General features: G+C 45.3%; 1 protein-coding gene across 1 annotated transcript in view; it reads right to left on the bottom strand.

The window, feature by feature from the left end:
* EFHC2 (EF-hand domain containing 2) overlaps positions 1-18,734 on the bottom strand; it is a 135,103-nt gene that overhangs the window by 18,666 nt on the left and 97,703 nt on the right. The window contains exon 12 of the mRNA XM_040338063.1: positions 8,948-9,145. Within this exon, the coding sequence (XP_040193997.1) occupies positions 8,948-9,145 (198 nt within the window). The remainder of the gene's footprint in view (positions 1-8,947; positions 9,146-18,734) is intronic.

The raw sequence follows: 18,734 nt of genomic DNA, 5'->3' as shown, positions 1-18,734 counted from the left end.
TATGGGAAATACATGTTACTTCATAACTTCCAAACGGCTGTACATATTTCGATAACACTTGGTCACATGTTACTTATATGTCCACTTAAACTATAGGATAGTTAATTTATCCCTTAACTACCCCCATTTGTGAGGGTCGGGGTTTTTGTTTAAAGTCCCATGCAAATCAATGGGAAATGTATGTTCCCACATAACTTCTGTACGCCTGGAGATATTTCAATAATACCTGGTACACATATTACTTATATGCCAAATAAAAATATATGACAGTTAAATTAACCCTTACCTACACCCTTATATAAAAGATGGGTATATTTATATTACTATGATTTTCCTCCCCAAAAGGTTAAGATTAGGGTTGAGCGAACCCGAACTGTAAAGTTCGGGTTCGGTACGGACTTTGGGTTTTTCCCGAACCCGGACCAGAACCCGAATAGTTGGAAAAAGTCCGGGTTCGGGTTCGGTGTTCGGGTATGTTTCGGCGCGCTGCACGGCAGCCAATCGCCATTCGTGTTACAACTGTGACTGGGAACTGATCACAGCCATGCCTACTTATGGCATGGCTGTGATTGGCCAGTGCAGCATGTGACCCATCATGTGACGTGCCTCTATATTAGATAGAGGCACACAGCACAGATCGTCACTCTGCTTCACTGTAGATAGGGAAAGGCTGGTGGAATCTGCTGCATAGGGAAAGTTAGGTGTATCTGGCTGGATTTCACTTATGTGAGGGAAAGGTTCCTGATTGTTCTTCTGAGGGAAAGTGTTAGGTCTATGCTGTTCTACTGATCCAAAAATATCAAGAGGCACACTTTATTAATTTGATATCTGCATCATCTTATTGTATCTGGCTCATTGTCACTGCTGTACTTATGTGAGGGGAAGGTTCCTGATTGTTCTGAGGGAAAGTGTTAGGTCTATGCTGTTCTACTGATCCAGAAATATCAAGAGGCACACTTTATTAATTTGATATCTGCATCATCTTATTTCTGAATATTTCAACAACAGTACACCTGCCACAGCACCTGTGCACCTGTGATATACGGTGTTTCTGTCAAGTTCCTTAGCAGGCAGGCACAGTTTGCTGAAATATTTGTTCTGTAGGGGCAGTCAGCACAAAAGGTGACTGAGTATTTCAACAACAGTACATCTGCCACCCCACCTGTGATATACTGTGTTTCTGTCAAATACCTTAGCAGGCAGGCACACTTTTCTGAAATATTTGTTCTGTAGGGGCAGTCAGCACAAAAGGTGACTGAGTATTTCAACAACAGTACACCTGCCACCCAACCTGTGATATACTGTGTTTCTGTCAAGTACCTTAGCAGGCAGGCACACTTTGCTGAAATATTTGTTCTGTAGGGGCAGTCAGCACTAAAGGTGACTGAGTATTTCAACAACAGTACACCTGCCACCCCACCTGTCATATACTGTGTTTCTGTCAAGTACCTTAGCAGGCAGGCACAGTTTGCTGAAATATTTGTTCTGTAGGGGCAGTCAGCACAAAAGGTGACTGAGTATTTCAACAACAGTACACCTGCCACCCCACCTGTGATATACTGTGTTTCTGTCAAGTACCTTAGCAGGCAGGCACAGTTTGCTGAAATATTTGTTCTGTAGGGGCAGTCAGCACTAAAGGTGACTGAGTATTTCAACAACAGTACACCTGCCACCCCACCTGTGATATACTGTGTTTCTGTCAAGTACCTTAGCAGGCAGGCACACTTTTCTGAAATATTTGTTCTGTAGGGGCAGTCAGCACAAAAGGTGACTGAGTATTTCAACAACAGTACACATGCCACCCCACCTGTGATATACTGTGTTTCTGTCAAGTACCTTAGCAGGCAGGCACACTTTGCTGAAATATTTGTTCTGTAGGGGCAGTCAGCACAAAAGTTGACTGAGTATTTCAACAACAGTACACCTGCCACCCCACCTGTGATATACTGTGTTTCTATCAAGTACCTTAGCAGGCAGGCACACTTTGCTGAAATATTTGTTCTGTAGGGGCAGTCAGCACTAAAGGTGACTGAGTATTTCAACAACAGTACACCTGCCACACCACCTGTGCACCTGTGATATACTGTGCTTCTGTCAAGTACATAGTCAGGCAGGCACAGGTTCCTGAAATATTTTTTCTATAGGGGCAGTCAGCACTCTATAGGTGACTCTGTATATTTCAACAGCACTGCACCTGTCCCCTGTGATATACTGTCTGTGCAGTACATTGTTTAGTGCTGGCTTCCTGCTTCTTGCTATAGGTGGAGAAATATATAGGTGAATCTCTGCCTATTTCACCAGCTTACACTTTTTTGTATTTAAAATTTCTCAAAATAAGGGCAAGACCCTAAATTTGAGAAATATGAGGAAACCGTCAAATAAGGGACGTGGCCGCGGGCGTGGTGCTGCTGGTGGAGCTCCTGTTACAGGGAGAGGACGTGGTCGATCTGTGCCAGCTACAAGCACAAGTGAAACACCTTTCTCAGGTGCGAGTAGCCGACAGAGCCTGCAGCGGTATTTGGTCGGGCCTAATCCAGCTCTACGAATGTTGAGGCCAGGAGCAGAACAGGCGTCAGTTGATTGGGTTGCTGACAGTGCCTCCAGTTCCTTCACATTGTTTTCCAACCAGTCTTGTGCTGAAAGCTCAGAGTTGGCGCCTGCAGCCGATGTCCACAATCAGTCTTTCACCTCACCCCCTTGCAAATCAGCCAAGCAGTCTGAGCCCCAAAGCATGCAGCAGTCTCTTCTTCTTTTTGATGAGTCTGTTAGCATGTGTTCCCAGAGCCATCCACCTAGCCCAGCCCCAGAAGGGGAAGAGATTGAGTGCACCGATGCCCAACCACTTGTATTTCAGGATGAGTTCATGGGGGGACCATCACAGCACGTCTTGCATGATGATGATGAAACACAGTTGCCAACTGCTGGTGCTTTTGCAATTGTGCAGACCGACAAGGAGGGCAGTGGTGAAGACTGGGTGGAAGATGATGTGGAGGACGATGAGGTCCTCGACCCGACATGGAATCAACCTCATGCAGGTGACCCATGTAGTTCGGAGGAAGAGGCGGTGGTCGCACAGAGCCACCAGCACAGCAGAAGAGGGAGCAGGGTGCCAAAGCAGAGCGTCCGTCCCCTAGACAGTACGCCTGCTACTGCCCAACGCAGCGAGGGACCGAGCACACCAAAGCCAGGTCCAAGGAGTTCCCTAGCGTGGCAGTTCTTCACACAATGTGCTGATGAGCCTGAAGCGAGGCATAAACGTTCTCAACCTGAGCACAACCTGCATGACCAGGCATCTAAGTGCAAAGCACGAGCTGCAGTGGAGTAGACACCGCAAAAACCAAGAAAGGTCTCTGGCTCCTCCTGCTTCCTCTTCTGCATCAGTGTCGGGCCTCTCTGCCTCTTCATCCACCTCCGTAGTGACAGTGCCACCTGCCACCCCTCAATTAGAGGACCGGCAAGCAACACTACCACCTGGGTCAACAAACATCTCCACAATGTCCCATGGAAGCATTCAGCTCTCCATCTCCCAAACACTGGAGCGTAAGAGGAAGTAACCCTCTACCCACCCGCGATCCCTGGCCCTGAATGCCAGCATTTCAAAATTACTGGCCTTTGAAATGCTGTCATTCCGTCTGGTGGAGACGCAGAGTTTTAAAAGCCTGATGGCATTGGCTGTCCCACAGTACGTCGTGCCCAGCCGCCACTACTTTTCCAGACGAGCCATCCCTTCCCTGCACAACCAAGTGGGGGACAAAATCAGGTGTGCACTGCGCAATGCCATCTGTGCTAAGGTCCACCTAACTACGGATACGTGGACCAGTAAGCACGGTCAGGGACGTTATATCTCCCTAACAGCGCACTGGGTAAATGCAGTGGCGGCTGGGCCTGAGGCGGATAGCAGTTTGGCACATGTCCTTCCACCACCGAGGATTGCAGGGCGCTTCAGTTTGCCTCCTGTTCCTAACTCCTTCTACTCCGCTTCCTCATCCTCTACCGACTCTTCATCCAGTCAGAGTAACAAACTCACCACCAACTTCAGCACAGCCATGGGTAAACGCCAGCAGGCAGTTTTAAAACTTTCCTGTTTGGGGGAAAAACCACACACCGCGCAGGAGTTGTGGAGGGACATGGAACAACAGACCGATGAGTGGTTGGCGTCAGTGAGCCTCAAGCCGGGCCTGGTGGTGTGCGATAACGGGCGAAATCTCGTAGCAGCTCTGGGCCTAGCCGGTTTGATGCACATTCCTTGCCTGGCGCATGTGCTGAATTTGGTGGTGCAGAGTTTCCTGAGAACATACCCCAATATGCCACAGCTGCTGCAGAAAGTGCGTGCCGTCTGTGCGCACTTTCGGCGTTCTCACCCTGCTGCTGCTCGCCTGGCAGCGCTGCAGCGTAACTTCGGCCTTCCCGCTCACCGCCTCATATGCGATGTGCCCACAAGGTGGAACTCCACCTTGCACATGCTGGCCAGACTGTGCGAGCAGCAGCAGGCGATAGTGGAGTTCCAGCTGCAGCACGCACGCGTGAGTCGCTCTGCGGAACAGAACCACTTTACCACCAATAACTGGGCCTCCATGCGAGACCTGTGTGCCTTGTTGCACTGTTTTGAGTACTCCACCAACATGGCCAGTGCCAATGACGCCGCTCTCAGCGTGACTATACCACTTCTATGCCTCCTTGAAAAAACGCTACGGGAGATGATGGAAGAGGATGTGGCACAGGAGGAAGAGGAGGAGGAGGAGGAGGAATCGGGATCATTTGCAAGGCTTTCAGGGCAGTCATTCACAAGTGGCTCCGAGGGTGGGTTCGTGCACCAACAAAGGCCAGGTACACAATTGTCTAGCAAGGGCACAGTTCTGGAGGATGACGCGGTGGAGGATGAGGAGGAGGAAGACATGGAGGAGGAGGAGGAACCATGTTCACAGCAGGATGGCATCCAGACCAGCTCATGGCCATTACTGGTGCGTGGCTGGGGGGATACAGAGGACACAGATGATACACCTCCCACAGAGGACAGCTTTTCGTTGCCTCTGGGCAGCCTGGCGCACATGAGCAATTACATGCTGCAGTGTCTCCGCAACGACCGGCGTGTTTCGCACATTATGACAGGTACTGATTACTGGGTGGCCACGCTGCTGGATCCCCGTTACAAGGACAATGTACCGTCCTTAATCCCCTCACTGGAGCGTGAACGCAAGATGCGCGAGTACAAGCGCACGCTGTTAGACGCGCTGCTGGTGCAATTCCCACCTGGCAGCGGGGCCACAGTGGAAGCAGAAGGTGAAGGCAGAGGAGGAGGAAGAGGTCGCCAACGCAGCAGGGGCACCGCCAACACCTCAGAAGGCAGGGTTAGCATGGCCGAAATGTGGAAAAGCTTTGTCAGCACGCCACAACAAACAGCACCACCAGCTGATATGGAACGTTTTAGCAGGAGGCAGCATTTCAGCAACATGGTGGAGCAGTATGTCAGCACACCCCAACACGTACTGAATGACGGCAATGCCCCCTTAAACTTCTGGGTCTCCAAATTGGGCACATGGCCTGAGCTTGCCCTTTACGCCTTGGAGGTGCTGGCCTGCCCTGCGGCCAGTGTATTGTCTGAACGTGTATTTAGCACGGCAGGGGGCGTTATCACAGACAAGCGCAGCCGCCTGTCCAGATCCAATGTGGACAAGCTCACGTTCATTAAAATGAACCAGGCATGGATCCCAGAGGAGTTTTCCGTACCTTGTGCAGAATAGACACCGGGCCGGCCTTACCCAGCCATTGTTTTTTTCTGAGCTTTCTAGGGTTGCCATCTCATTCCTTTCAAAGCAAAAACATATTAATTACACAGGTTCTCTGGCTGATTAAGGTGCTGTTAATGAAACTCACTTGGTGCCTTATCGAGTCTATCGACATTAAATTAGCCCCAGAACCTGTGTAACTCTGTGTTCAGGTTTAAAGGGATGAGGTAGCAACCCTAGATCTGTCTAACTATTTTGGGGTTTACTCTAATTTAAAAAATAAATCAATTAAAAACCAAAACCTGCTGTGTTGGCTACCTCCTCCTCCTCCTCCTACACCGCCGCTTCCACCTTCAGTCACATTCTTAGGCTTGCGCACTGCAACTGCTTTCTTTAAGTCCCACCAGAGGTTCTCAATTGGATTTAAGTCTGGTGACTGCGATGGCCACTCCAAAATGTTCCAGCCTTTAATCAGCAACCATGCTCTAGTGGAGTTGGAGGTATGCTTGGGATCATTGTCCTGTTGAAAGGTCCAACGTCTCCCAAGCCTCAGGTTTGTGTCGGACTGCATCACATTGTCATCCAATATCTCCTTGGTACTGAAGAGAATTCATGGTACCTTGCACACGCTGAAGCTTCCCTGTACCTGCAGAAGCAAAACAGCCCCAAAGCATGATTGACCCCCCGCCATTGCTTCACAGTAGGCAAGGTGTTCTTTTCATCATAGGCCTTGTTCTTCCTCCTCCAAACATAGCGTTGAGCCATGGGCCCACACAGTTGTAATTTTGATTCATAAGTCCACACAACACAATCCCAAAACGTGTGTGGTTTGCCCACATGACTTTCGGCATACTGCAGTCGACTCTTCTTATTCTTTGGAGACAGCAAGGGGGTGCGCCTGGGAGTTCTGGCATGGAGGCCTTCATTACGCAGTGTGCGCCATATTGTCTGAGCAGAAACTTCAGTACCCACATCTGACAAATATTTTCTCAGTTCCTCAGCAGTCACACAGGGACTTTTCTCCACTCTACGCTTCAGGTAGCGCACAGCAGTCAAAGTCAGCATCTTCTTTCTGCCACGACCAGGTAGCGTTTCAACAGTGCCCATTGCCTTGAATTTTGCATTTACTACTGTATTACAAAACCAATTGATATCATTTTAGTTGCATATGGTTCTTTATGAAGTCCTTGTAGGATTTCATTCTGAATACAATTACAAATGTACACTAAATTCCCTAAAACCCTTTACAGCATTGGGGGGTTGAATAATTTTGAACAAAACTGTATGGACCTCGTCCTCCAAGTTCAAAATCATTATATTTTTTATTTAAATTTTTTTTAGGTTATTTTGAGTTATTTCCCTATCCACATTTATTTCCAGAGTACTTGCCATGCTCTTCCCGACATTTTGCTGCCATTTGCAGCCCTCCAGTAGTTTTTTAGAGACATTTTTGTAGTCAAAAGTCCGGGTCCCCATTGACTTCAATGGGGTTCGGGTTCGGGTCAAAGTCCGGGTTTGGGTTCGGTCCCGAACCCGAACTTTTTTTTCAAAGTCCGGGTTCGGGTCCGAACCCGAACATCCAGGTGTCCGCTCAACTCTAGTTAAGATAGGAAGACCGGGCAACGCCGGGTATTCAGCTAGTATATATATATAACGTAAGGTCATCCTGGATATGGTGTCTCGGCTGAGCTCAATGGAAAAGAGGAGGGAACTCTAGCTGGCCACTACTTTTAAAGCTCACTTAGACACCCCCCACATAATCACCCTGTATAGCCCTCTGTTAAATGAAAAATCCATAACAGACAGTCCTTCCTAATCACCAGGAAGTATATTCTTCTTCTGTCCATCCTCCAGGAAGCATGCTGTAATCTCCACATGAATCACCTCTAATTGACCTGGGTCATCCTTCTGTAACAGCTGGCCTGGCATTCCAAGATGACAAATTCCAACTTAGACCAAATGGCTGTATCAACCAGGCAGTAAAACTCCACAAATATTTTATTAAACCATGTTTGCCTTCCAACACCTACCATTGGATGTCTGTGGAAAAGTCTATCTCTTATAGAAGTGATGGATAGAGGTGAGCAAATGTGTTTGGGTTTTGTTTGTTGGGAATTTGTTGAACCCATCATTACATTTGAAAATTATGAACTTAAAAACTGAACCCTAGTAAAATCTATGGGGTATGAATCTTGAAAATCAACCCAACTGCTATCCAAACACAAACCTTATCCCTAGTGTTGGTGGGGGATAAATATGTCACTGCTCAAGGAACTACTAGAAACCTCTGGAGGAACCCTCTTTGAGAAAGGTTGATTAAGACAGTTGAGGAAGCATCTGTGAAGCCTTTTTGGGAAATTGCAGATATCTGTGCTCTAGATCAGTGGGTCTCAATCCTGCCCTCAAGTATTTCCAACAGGCCCTGTTTTCAGGTTTTCCTTTAACTTGCACAGGTGCTTTAAATCGGAGTCAATGGCTTGGTATTTTGGACAGCTATTTTATCTAAGAGAAATTCCCAAAACATGGCCTGCTCTAGATGACACTTTATAGATGGGTGTATATCTCTGTATTATTTAGCTAACAATCTTGGTACATTGTCATATTTCATCAATATGTTTTTGGTAAATGGAATAAATGTCAGATACTTTAATATAGGAATAAATAAAGAACATTTAAAGAAATATTGATAATTTTAAGTACAGTATTTTCTCACTATTTCATGGGCAAATCTTGGTACATTGTCATATTTCATCAATATGTTTTTGGTAAATGGAATAAATGTCAGATACTTTAATATAGGAATAAATAAAGAATATTTAAAGAAATATTGATAATGTTAAGTACAGTATTTTCTCACTATTTCATGGGCAAATGCAGTTTTAAGGCTTCATATCCTACATTATCTATCCTACTTGACACCATTTCATCTTTTATTTTGTACAAATAATTTTTTTTTATTCTAAAAGGCCTCTGCACTCAAATATAATTATACATGTTCAAAAAATGAAAACAAATTGCTCTAGAGGGGAAGTGCTTAGATGGTAGCTTTCAGCTACCATATATAAACAGACGCAAATGCCAAAAGTTAGGATTCCAGTGTTTTTGAACGTTCACCAAATTACTTTGTAGTACACACAGGATGCTGACTCAAAATGTAAAACCTATTTGGGAGATAAAGGTTGCTGACTCCCTACATATATAATCTCTGACAAATTTTTTACCTTTCGCGGTCATTATATACAAAAGCATCAGTGAGTTTGCTGAAGTTCTCAAATGACTTTTTCTTCAGCTGTTCTTGGGCTACAGCCATCAGAAGGCCTAAATCAACCTCTGGCTTCTCACGTACACTGTAGTAGCGTCCGAGAGTCATTATTTCATGTTCTGTGAGACTTCTCTCAGCAATATCCACCATGACATTTCTAGAGAGGTAAAAAGAACAATTAGTTCTGACAGGAAAAAACCACAGAGCTATTATAAACTATGGAGCAAAGCTATAAAAGTTGCAGCCAGAAACATATAACTCAGCTTATCATTTGCTCTACATTTTTCAAAATATTGAAGCAGTCAGGTGTAGAAAGGAAAAGTTGAAAGGGATAGACAGTATATATGAGGACACAGCACAAGTATAGGACTGATATTTATATTAGCTTATATAGTTCTTAAGACAGTTTTCTGTCTTAAAAGAACATGCAGTGCTCTATAATCTCTGTTTACATCTAGGGTCTAAAACCCACTTAAAGATCAGTACTCATCATAACTTAAAATTACTTTCAACAAACTCGCTATGGGTGTTGAAGAAATATGTACAGACCCCTTCACATTCCATCAAACAACTGTCTAACAATCACTGATGGTTACAGATAAAAAGCTTTGTTTATAAAAATTGTGGCAGGCTGAGCAAAATATCAAGCGTGTGATACGAAGATTGTAAGCTCACATGAGCAGGGCCCGTCTAAGCCTATTGTATTGTATTTGTACTGTCTCCCTTTTATTGTAAAGTGCAATACAAACAGTTGGCACTATATAAATCCTATATAAAAATAAGAAGACGACAAAGAAGGTTTTTCACTAATTCAATTTTTAGTATGGGGCCTATCGGGTTGATTTACTAAAGGCAAATAGACTGTGTACTTTGCAAAGTGCAGTTGCACTCTGCAATAGGAGTTGGTCCAGAGCTTAGTAAATGAGCAGAAGCCCTGTGATGTGAACGGTGGATCCCGAGCTCATGCCGGAGCACGCAAACCCAGAAGAAACTCCAGGAAAGATGTCGGCCGTGTCAGCAGTGTGCGGGTGCCAGCTTCATTCTAAGATACGTATTTTCAAAATTATCTAGTATGCAATGTATAATAGCTCATTATGCCTTTGTCTTGCAGGGGTTTTTATTTTTTCTAATGGGTTTACAACCTCTTTAACCAGCGGGTTGCGTTCCTATGGGGTTGATTTACTAAAGTGCACTTTATAAAGTGCAGTTGCTCCAGGGCTTAGTAAATGAGTAGGAGCTCTGCTGACTTCCAGTGGCATCTGGTGCTCAAAATCTTTGGGGGGGGTGCAAACAAACTGAAAAAAAAAAACATCAATTGCCGCCACTGTACCCATTAAACGCAGCCACTGTGCCCATCAAACTCCGCCACTGTGCCCCCTCAAATGCAGCCAGTTTCCCCTCAAATGAAGCCAGTTTCCCCCCAAATGCAGCCAGTTTCCCCCCCAAATGCAGCCAGTTTCCCCTCAAATGCAGCCAGTTTCCCCCCCAAATGCAGCCAGTTTGTCCCCAAATACAGCCAGTTTTCCCTCAAATGCAGCCAGTTTGTCCCCAAATGCAGCCAGTTTCCCCCCAGCCCAGCTCATACCTTCCTCGGGTCAGCGCCGTCCTCCTCCACGCTCCCTCCGCTCCCTCGATGTCTTCTCCCGTCCTCAATGTCGCTTCAGCCAATCAGATAACGGTAACCAGAACCGGTGCACCCGATTGGCTGAGAGGCTGGTCAGTGTTAGGGAAGCGATTCCCTAACACAGCATTGTTTAAACAGGGAACGCACAGCCGTGCGCCCGCTGTTTAACCATTTCGAAGCCGATTAAAGCCCACAGGCTCTAATCGGGCACTTCCAAAACACACCCACCACTGTAATTCAGATAGCCGGCGCTCAACAGGGGGCCGGACACCTGAATAGTGGTCGGCAGCGGCGACAATAGATATATTTATGCAATGCATGAATGTATCTATTGTTGAGTGACGGGTGCGTCCAGGAGAGAGGAGGCGGCACTCCTGCACCCACTATGGACACACCACCACTGCTGACTTCCATAATCCAATCACGTGTAAGCAAAAATTCTGTTGTTTTTATTTTTCATTTTCCTTGCACGTGATTGGGTATTCTTTGCAAAATGAAGATTTACCTAACTTACTAATCTCTGGAACTGAACCTGCAGAGTGCAACTGCAACTTTGCACAGTCTATTTACCTTTAGTAAATCAACCTCTATGGGCCCTATCTTACTCTGCAGGCACACCACTCGATGCAGTATCGTCTATTCATGCAATTCCTAGTCAAGATGGCCTCCTTTGGTATCCAATACAACAAGAATGAAAAAGAAATGTGTAGTTTCCACCTCGCCCCAAAATTCAAACCAGACCACTTGAGTCTGGTATGGATTTAAAAGTGGATCCTCATGCAAAAACAAAAACAAAATGCATGAGATCCTTTTAAAAATCCATTGTAGATCCTTAATCCAAGCATGCAGCCTGGCTAGCCATAAAAGGAATGGGAAAAATCCCACGTGTCCCCCCCCCCCCCGAACCATACCACATACCCTCACAAAGGGGAAAGTCCTTTATTTAAAAAATAAATAAAAATCCCCAAAAAGTGTGTTGTCAATTGCAATGCTCGCCATCCCATAACTATCATCAGCCATATAGGGGAAGGTTTGGAGATAGTGGTGACATCACTAACTAAATATTACCATGGCCAGAGATTCCCAGCCATGTAAGCCAATGTGCCGGTGACCGTGCTAGGAATGCAGCGGGTGCCTGCTCCCACTGTTTTCCTAGGGACAATTGACAGCAGAAAGCTGTCAAATATAGAAGAAATTCTGTTTCTTTATATGATGCTCACATCCCGCCACATAGGGGATCAAGCAGGTAAGCTGTTATGCCCTGTACACATGACCGGTTTTCCCGACCAATCTAAAAAAATTGCAGTTTTCTCGCCGGGAAAAGCGGTCGTGTGTACGAGGCATCAGTGTTTTGAATTTTATTAGTTGGGCAAATGGAAGCCAGAGAAGGTTGGTGGAAACTTAGGCCCAGATTCTCAACCGAGATACGACGGCGTATCTCCAGATACGCCGTCGTATCTCTGCGTTGAGCCGTCGTATCTATGCGACTGATTCTTAGAATCAGTTACGCATAGATAACCATTAGATCCGACAGGCGTAAGTCTCTTACACCGTCGGATCCTAATTGCAATTTTTTTTTGGCCCGCTAGGTGGCGCTTCTGTCGAAATCCGCGTCGAGTATGCAAATTAGCTAGATACGCGAATTCCTGGCGTAAAGTTGCCCCTGGGTCTATGAGGCGCAGCCAATGTTAAGTATGGCTGTCGTTCCCGCGTCGAAATTTTAAAAAGTTACGTTGTTTGCGTAAGTCGTCCGTGAATGGGGCTGGACGTCATTTATGTTCACGTTGAAAGCATGACGATTTGCCGACGTCATTTGGAGCATGCGCACTGGGATTCCGTCGCGGCCGGCGCATGCGCAGTTCGTTTGGCGCGGGGACGCGCTTCATTTAAATGATACACGCCCCCTACCCGTCGAATTTGAATTCCGCCGGGTGATTTACGCGACGCCGCCGCAACTTTACAGGCAAGTGTTTTGTGAATAAAGCACTTGCCTGAAAAACTTGCGGCGGCGTAACGTAAATGAGATAAGTTACGCCCGCACATTTTTGCGCGGATCTACGTGAATCTGGGCCATAGTTTTGTTTTCGGTCCCTCAATCATCATAATGCCCTAAATCCAGCAGCTGCTTCTCAGTCCACATTTGAAGGAGCAGAAGGAGCATTAGACACAGATGGTTGTGGAGTGAGTTGAAGTGTACCGGAGAAGCAGTGACAGCAGTACTTAAGGTCATAAAGTTAGATTTGATCAATGATGGTGCATTAAAATATCCGTGCATTGACATCAGAATGACTTTAAACAGAAGATAATATACTATAGTATTCTAAGTAAATGCCATTAAGACGCTCTAAAACTTTACTACCAAGTTGTAATTATGTCACAAGCATGCCAGTCTATTCAATATAAGCTCAGCCTGTGCTGGAATTCTTAAAATCCACAAACCATATCACTTTTTCTTCCTTTGCAAAAGACAAGTCTTTTGCTCGCATGCAGAGATGTATACAGAACATTATGTTCTGCTCCACCTTGTACACAGCGTGTCTTCTTCTGACACTTGAGCACTGCACAATGTGAGGCTCACACAACGTTCAGGGTGCCAGAGAAGGACAGAAAAAGAAAGCTGGTTACTTAAAAGAGGAAACTGTCTTTGTAACTGAGCCAAGATGAATTTGAAATAACTGTACAAGCACAATGGCCTGTTCAAGAAGATCTTGTGAGCTATTCATATAGTCTACATTGCCACCCAGAAGAGAAGACCCGACCTAGCCAAATATGTGTTGCACATAATATGTTTTAACACATAAAGTATTGTTGCATGTGATCATAGCCACAGCTGACAACTTATGGGGCATTTTTTTTTTTACTTGTTTTTGCCAATGGCATTCAGAACATCAAGTGATTTTCAGTCTGCAAAAATTCTCTTTAATTGGTTAAGTCCAAAGGTAGAATCAAGTAAATTGGTTCTATGCACTTTAAAATGTCCAAGATAGAGTCTTTCTAGTTTGGTATAAAATACAGGAAATCAGCCGGCACCAGCTACATTTAAAGATTCAAAGCTATTGACACAGCATGAAAACCCATGAAGACTGGCAGATGTTTCCATCTGCATCATGGCCCATAGCCCAGCAGCAGCTGTAGCTAATCCTGAAATCTGTTTGCAACCATTTAAATAAGGGCAGACATAACGTCAGAGATCCTCAGGACCACCGGCATAAGTAAAAACTTTTTTTGTATTACCACGGTTAGGATAAAAATGTATTTTGTTAACAAATCACAAATTCGTGCAGCTAAAATTCCAGGGAATTAATATTGACTGCATTTATTATTTCATTTATTTATTAATTACAGGTACTGCCATCAATTTACACAGAGTATTATATATTTTACACATCAGTACCTGCCTTCAAGGAGCTTATAGTCTCAGGTCCCTAACTCACATTCATGCATACTAGAGCCAATTTAGACAGGAGCCAACTAACCTACCAGCAGATCTCTGAAGTGTGGGAGGAAACCCACGCAAGCATAGGGAGAACATGCAAACCGCACTGCAGGTAGTGCGGTAGTTGGGTTTCTAACTGATGGTCCTAGTGCTGATAGGCGGAAGTGCTAACCATTTAGCCCACTGTGCTGCCCCATTTAAACCAATATAAGAAAAAAAATTGTGTAACACTTTAATTGTCTTATGTTGCGTACACCTGATCGTTATTCACGTCATGGAAAAAAAATATGTTTTTCTCAACGTGATTCCTCTCAAGCCTGCCTTGCATACACACGTGAAAAAAAATGCTCGCGCAAAGTACAACACGTACGATGGCACTATAAAGGGGAAGTTCCTTTGGAATGCCGACACCCTTTGGGCTGCTTATGCTAATTTGAATTTCCCATCTCATAACTTGCTTTTGAGCATGCACGTTTTTTTCCCCCTCGTTAAAGCGTACACACGACCACTTTTCACATCGTCGAAAATGACGAGAAAAAATAGAGCAGGTTCTAAATTCTTAACGCTCATTTTTCTTGTCGAGAAAAATGTTCTGGAGCCTACACACGACCGTTTTTCACGACCAATTTAAAAAAATGCATTTTTCTCGTGTATACGCGGCATTAGTTTTGCCAGTGTGAGGTTTATAGATGGGAACTCTTTCTATGCAGATATGTCTTGGCATTGATTTGCTAAAGGCAAATAGACTGTCTACTTTGCAAAGTAATTGTCCCCACAGCTTAGTGAATGAGGTAAAGCTCTGCTGTCATTCCATAATTTCTTGCAAACTGCAACTTCCTTTGCAAAGTTAACAGCCTATTTGCCTTTAGTAACCACTTAAGGACCAGCCCATGTACATATACGTCCACAATATGGCACGTACAGGCACATGGGCGTATGGGTACGTCCTCGCCTATTAGCGGGTGGGGGGTCCGATCGGGACCCCCCCCGCTACATGCGGAGGTCGGGTCCGCTCGGGGAGCGATCCGGGACCACGGCGCGGCTATTTGTTTATAGCCGCTCCGTCGCGATCGCTCCCCGGAGCTGAAGAACGAGGAGAGCCGTGTGTAAACACGGCTTCCCCGTCCTTCACTATGGCGGCGCATCGATCGCGTCATTCCCTTTATAGGGAAGACACGATCGATGACGTCATTCCTACAGCCACACCCCCAAACAGTTGTAAACACATACTAGGTGCACCCTAACTCCTACAGCGCCCCCTGTGGTTAACTCCCAAACTGCAACTGTCATTTTCACAATAAAGAATGCAATTTAAATGCATTTTTTGCTGTGAAAATGACAATGGTCCCAAAAATGTGTCAAAATTGTCCGAAGTGTCCGCCATAATGTCGCAGTCACGAAAAAAATTGCTGATCGCCGCCATTAGTAGTAAAAAAAAAAAAAAAAAAAAAAAATGCAATAAAACTATCCCCTATTTTGTAAACACTATAAATTTTGCGCAAACCAATCGATAAACGCTTATTGCGATTTTTTTTACTAAAAATAGGTAGAAGAATACGTATCGGCCTAAACTGAGGAAAAAAAATGTTTTTATATATGTTTTTGGGGGATATTTATTACAGCAAAAAGTAAAAAATATTGCTTTTTTTTCAAAATTGTCGCTCTATTTTTGTTTATAGCGCAAAAACTAAAAACCGCAGATGTGATCAAATACCACCAAAAGAAAGCTCTATTTGTGGGGAAAAAAGGACGCCAATTTTGTTTGGGAGCCACGTCGCACGACCGCGCAATTGTCTGTTAAAGCGACGCAGTCCCGAACTGTAAAAACCCCTTGGGTCTTTAGGCTGCATATTGGTCCGGGGCTTAAGTGGGTAAATCAACCCTCACGTGTTGTATTTACCATGCAGTATCCTGCTCTTTTAATTTAGCTCTGAGACAGAAGACTGGCACAGAAAGATATATAATTCATGCATTGCAATGAAACCTACACTCACCAAGTTTGCCCCCCACAAAAGGTGCTCAGTTCCAGACGAATAAAAGCTTAAGCCTTGTACACTTATGCTACGTTTCCACTGAGCGGATCGGTTCGGGTCGTTTAGAATGGAACGGGTTTGAATGGTCCGGTCTATTCTGGTGAGCGTTTCCACTGCAAATCGGACCGCCAGGGCCATACAGGTTTTAGAAAAAATGCCTCTCATGATGTCACACTAGTGCGACGAGAAACGTGATGCAGCGTCACTCAGCGTCAGCCAAACAACAACAACAACAATGGAGGTCATTCAGCAGCTCGTCTTTTCTCTGCTAGCCTTTTGGTTCTTTATAGGCAAAATTCATACCGCACTGTATGAGAGAAGGTTGCGAGCGGCAATGAGAAACACAGCCGAAAAGAGAAGAAAACTTTTAGCTTGGATGTGTAGCCGGGAGGAGAAGTATACATTTGTGCTGCTAAGACAAAGACGGCAGCGCTATAGGGTAAGCACAACTGACTGACTTACCTGAAACACACACACACACATACACTGACACACTGAAACACACACTGACCTACACACACACTGACACACACTGACCTATACACACACACACTGACACACACTGACCTATACACACACTGACACACAGACACACACACTGACCTATACACACACTGACACACACACACACACACTGACCTATACACACACTGACACACACACACACACACACACTGACCTATACACACACTGACACACACACTGACACACACTGACCTATACACACACACACACACTGACACACACACACACACACACACACTGACCTATACACACACTGACACACACACACTGACACACACTGACCTATACACACACACACACTGACACACACACACACACACACACACACTGACCTATACACACACTGACACACACACACACTGACCTATACACACACTGACACACACACACTGACACACACTGACCTATACACACACACACACTGACACACACACACTGACCTATACACACACTGACACACACACACTGACACACACTGACCTATACACACACACACACTGACACACACACACACACACACACACTGACCTATACACACACTGACACACACACACACACTGACCTATACACACACTGACACACACACACTGACACACACTGACCTATACACACACACACACTGACACACACACACACACACTGACCTATACACACACTGACACACACACACACACTGACCTATACACACACTGACACACACTGACCTATACACACACTGACACACACACACTGACACACACTGACCTATACACACACACACTGACACACACTGACCTATACACACACTGACACACACACACACACACTGACACACACACACTGACACACACTGACCTATACACACACACACTGACACACACTGACCTATACACACACTGACACACACACACACACACTGACCTATACACACACTGACACACACACACACACTGACCTATACACACACTGACACACACACACACACTGACCTATACACACACTGACACACACACACTGACACACACTGACCTATACACACACACACACTGAGACACACACACACACACACACTGACCTATACACACTGACACACTGCATTTTTTACAGATGCTTCTCCTTTTGGCAAAGCAGCGCCGCCGACCAGTGATTTGGGCATTCCCTCGTGCCAATGAGTGGTGGAATGTGACCGTCCCAGGATTCACCCACAGACAGTGGGTGCAGAATTTAAGGATGTCAGAGGAAACCTTCTCATTCCTTTGTGCCAAGCTACGTCCAGTGATGGAAAAGAAAAGCACCAACTTCAGAGCCTGTTTGCCTGTAAGGAAAAGAATTGCCATTGCACTGTGGAAGCTGGCTACCAACAGTGAATATAGGAGTATAGGTCATCTTTTTGGTGTCAGCAAATCATCAGTGTGCCGGTGTGTGCAGGACTTCTGTAAGGCTGTGTGCACATTGCTAGCTCCTGAAATTGTTCATTTTCCTAACAGGGAAAAGCTCAAAGACATGGCTGAGTACTTTGAGAACAGGTGGGGCCTTCCACAGTGTGTTGGTGCTATTGATGGCTCACACATACCAATAATAGCACCACAAGAATACCACACTGACTACTTCAACCGAAAAGGCTGGCATTCCATCGTCCTTCAGGGAGTAGTGGATGGCAAGGGACTATTCTGGAATGTGAATGTAGGAAAGCCTGGGAGTTTGCATGATGCTCGGGTTCTCCGATTGTCAACATTTTGGGATTGGGTTGGCCAGGGAGGCCTGTATCCTGTTAGCACTAAGAACATTTGTGGGGTGAATGTTGGCTATTATGTGCTTGGGGACTCTGCCTATCCTTTACAAAATTGGCTCCTGAAACCATTTTCTGACAATGGGCGCCTAACAACAGAGCAGCAAATCTACAACAAGAAAACATCCAGGGCACGTGTTGTAGTGGAAAATGCGTTTGGAAGACTAAAGGGTAGATGGAGGTGTCTTATGAAGAGGAATGACAGTGACATTCAACTTACAAAATCCATGGTCCTAACGTGCTGTACTCTTCACAATCTTTGTGAAAGCCATGGAGAAGACTTTGACCAGGATTGGAATACATCTCCAGAAGAGCCAGTACCAGTAATAGCAGCACAGGATATGGAAGAAGAGTGCAGCG

This window comes from Rana temporaria, chromosome 2 (assembly GCF_905171775.1).
Source record: "Rana temporaria chromosome 2, aRanTem1.1, whole genome shotgun sequence".
NCBI classification, from domain to species: Eukaryota; Metazoa; Chordata; class Amphibia; order Anura; family Ranidae; genus Rana; species Rana temporaria.
The sequence above is the reverse complement of the archived record's forward strand: the minus strand, read 5'-3'. Positions and strand labels throughout refer to the sequence as shown.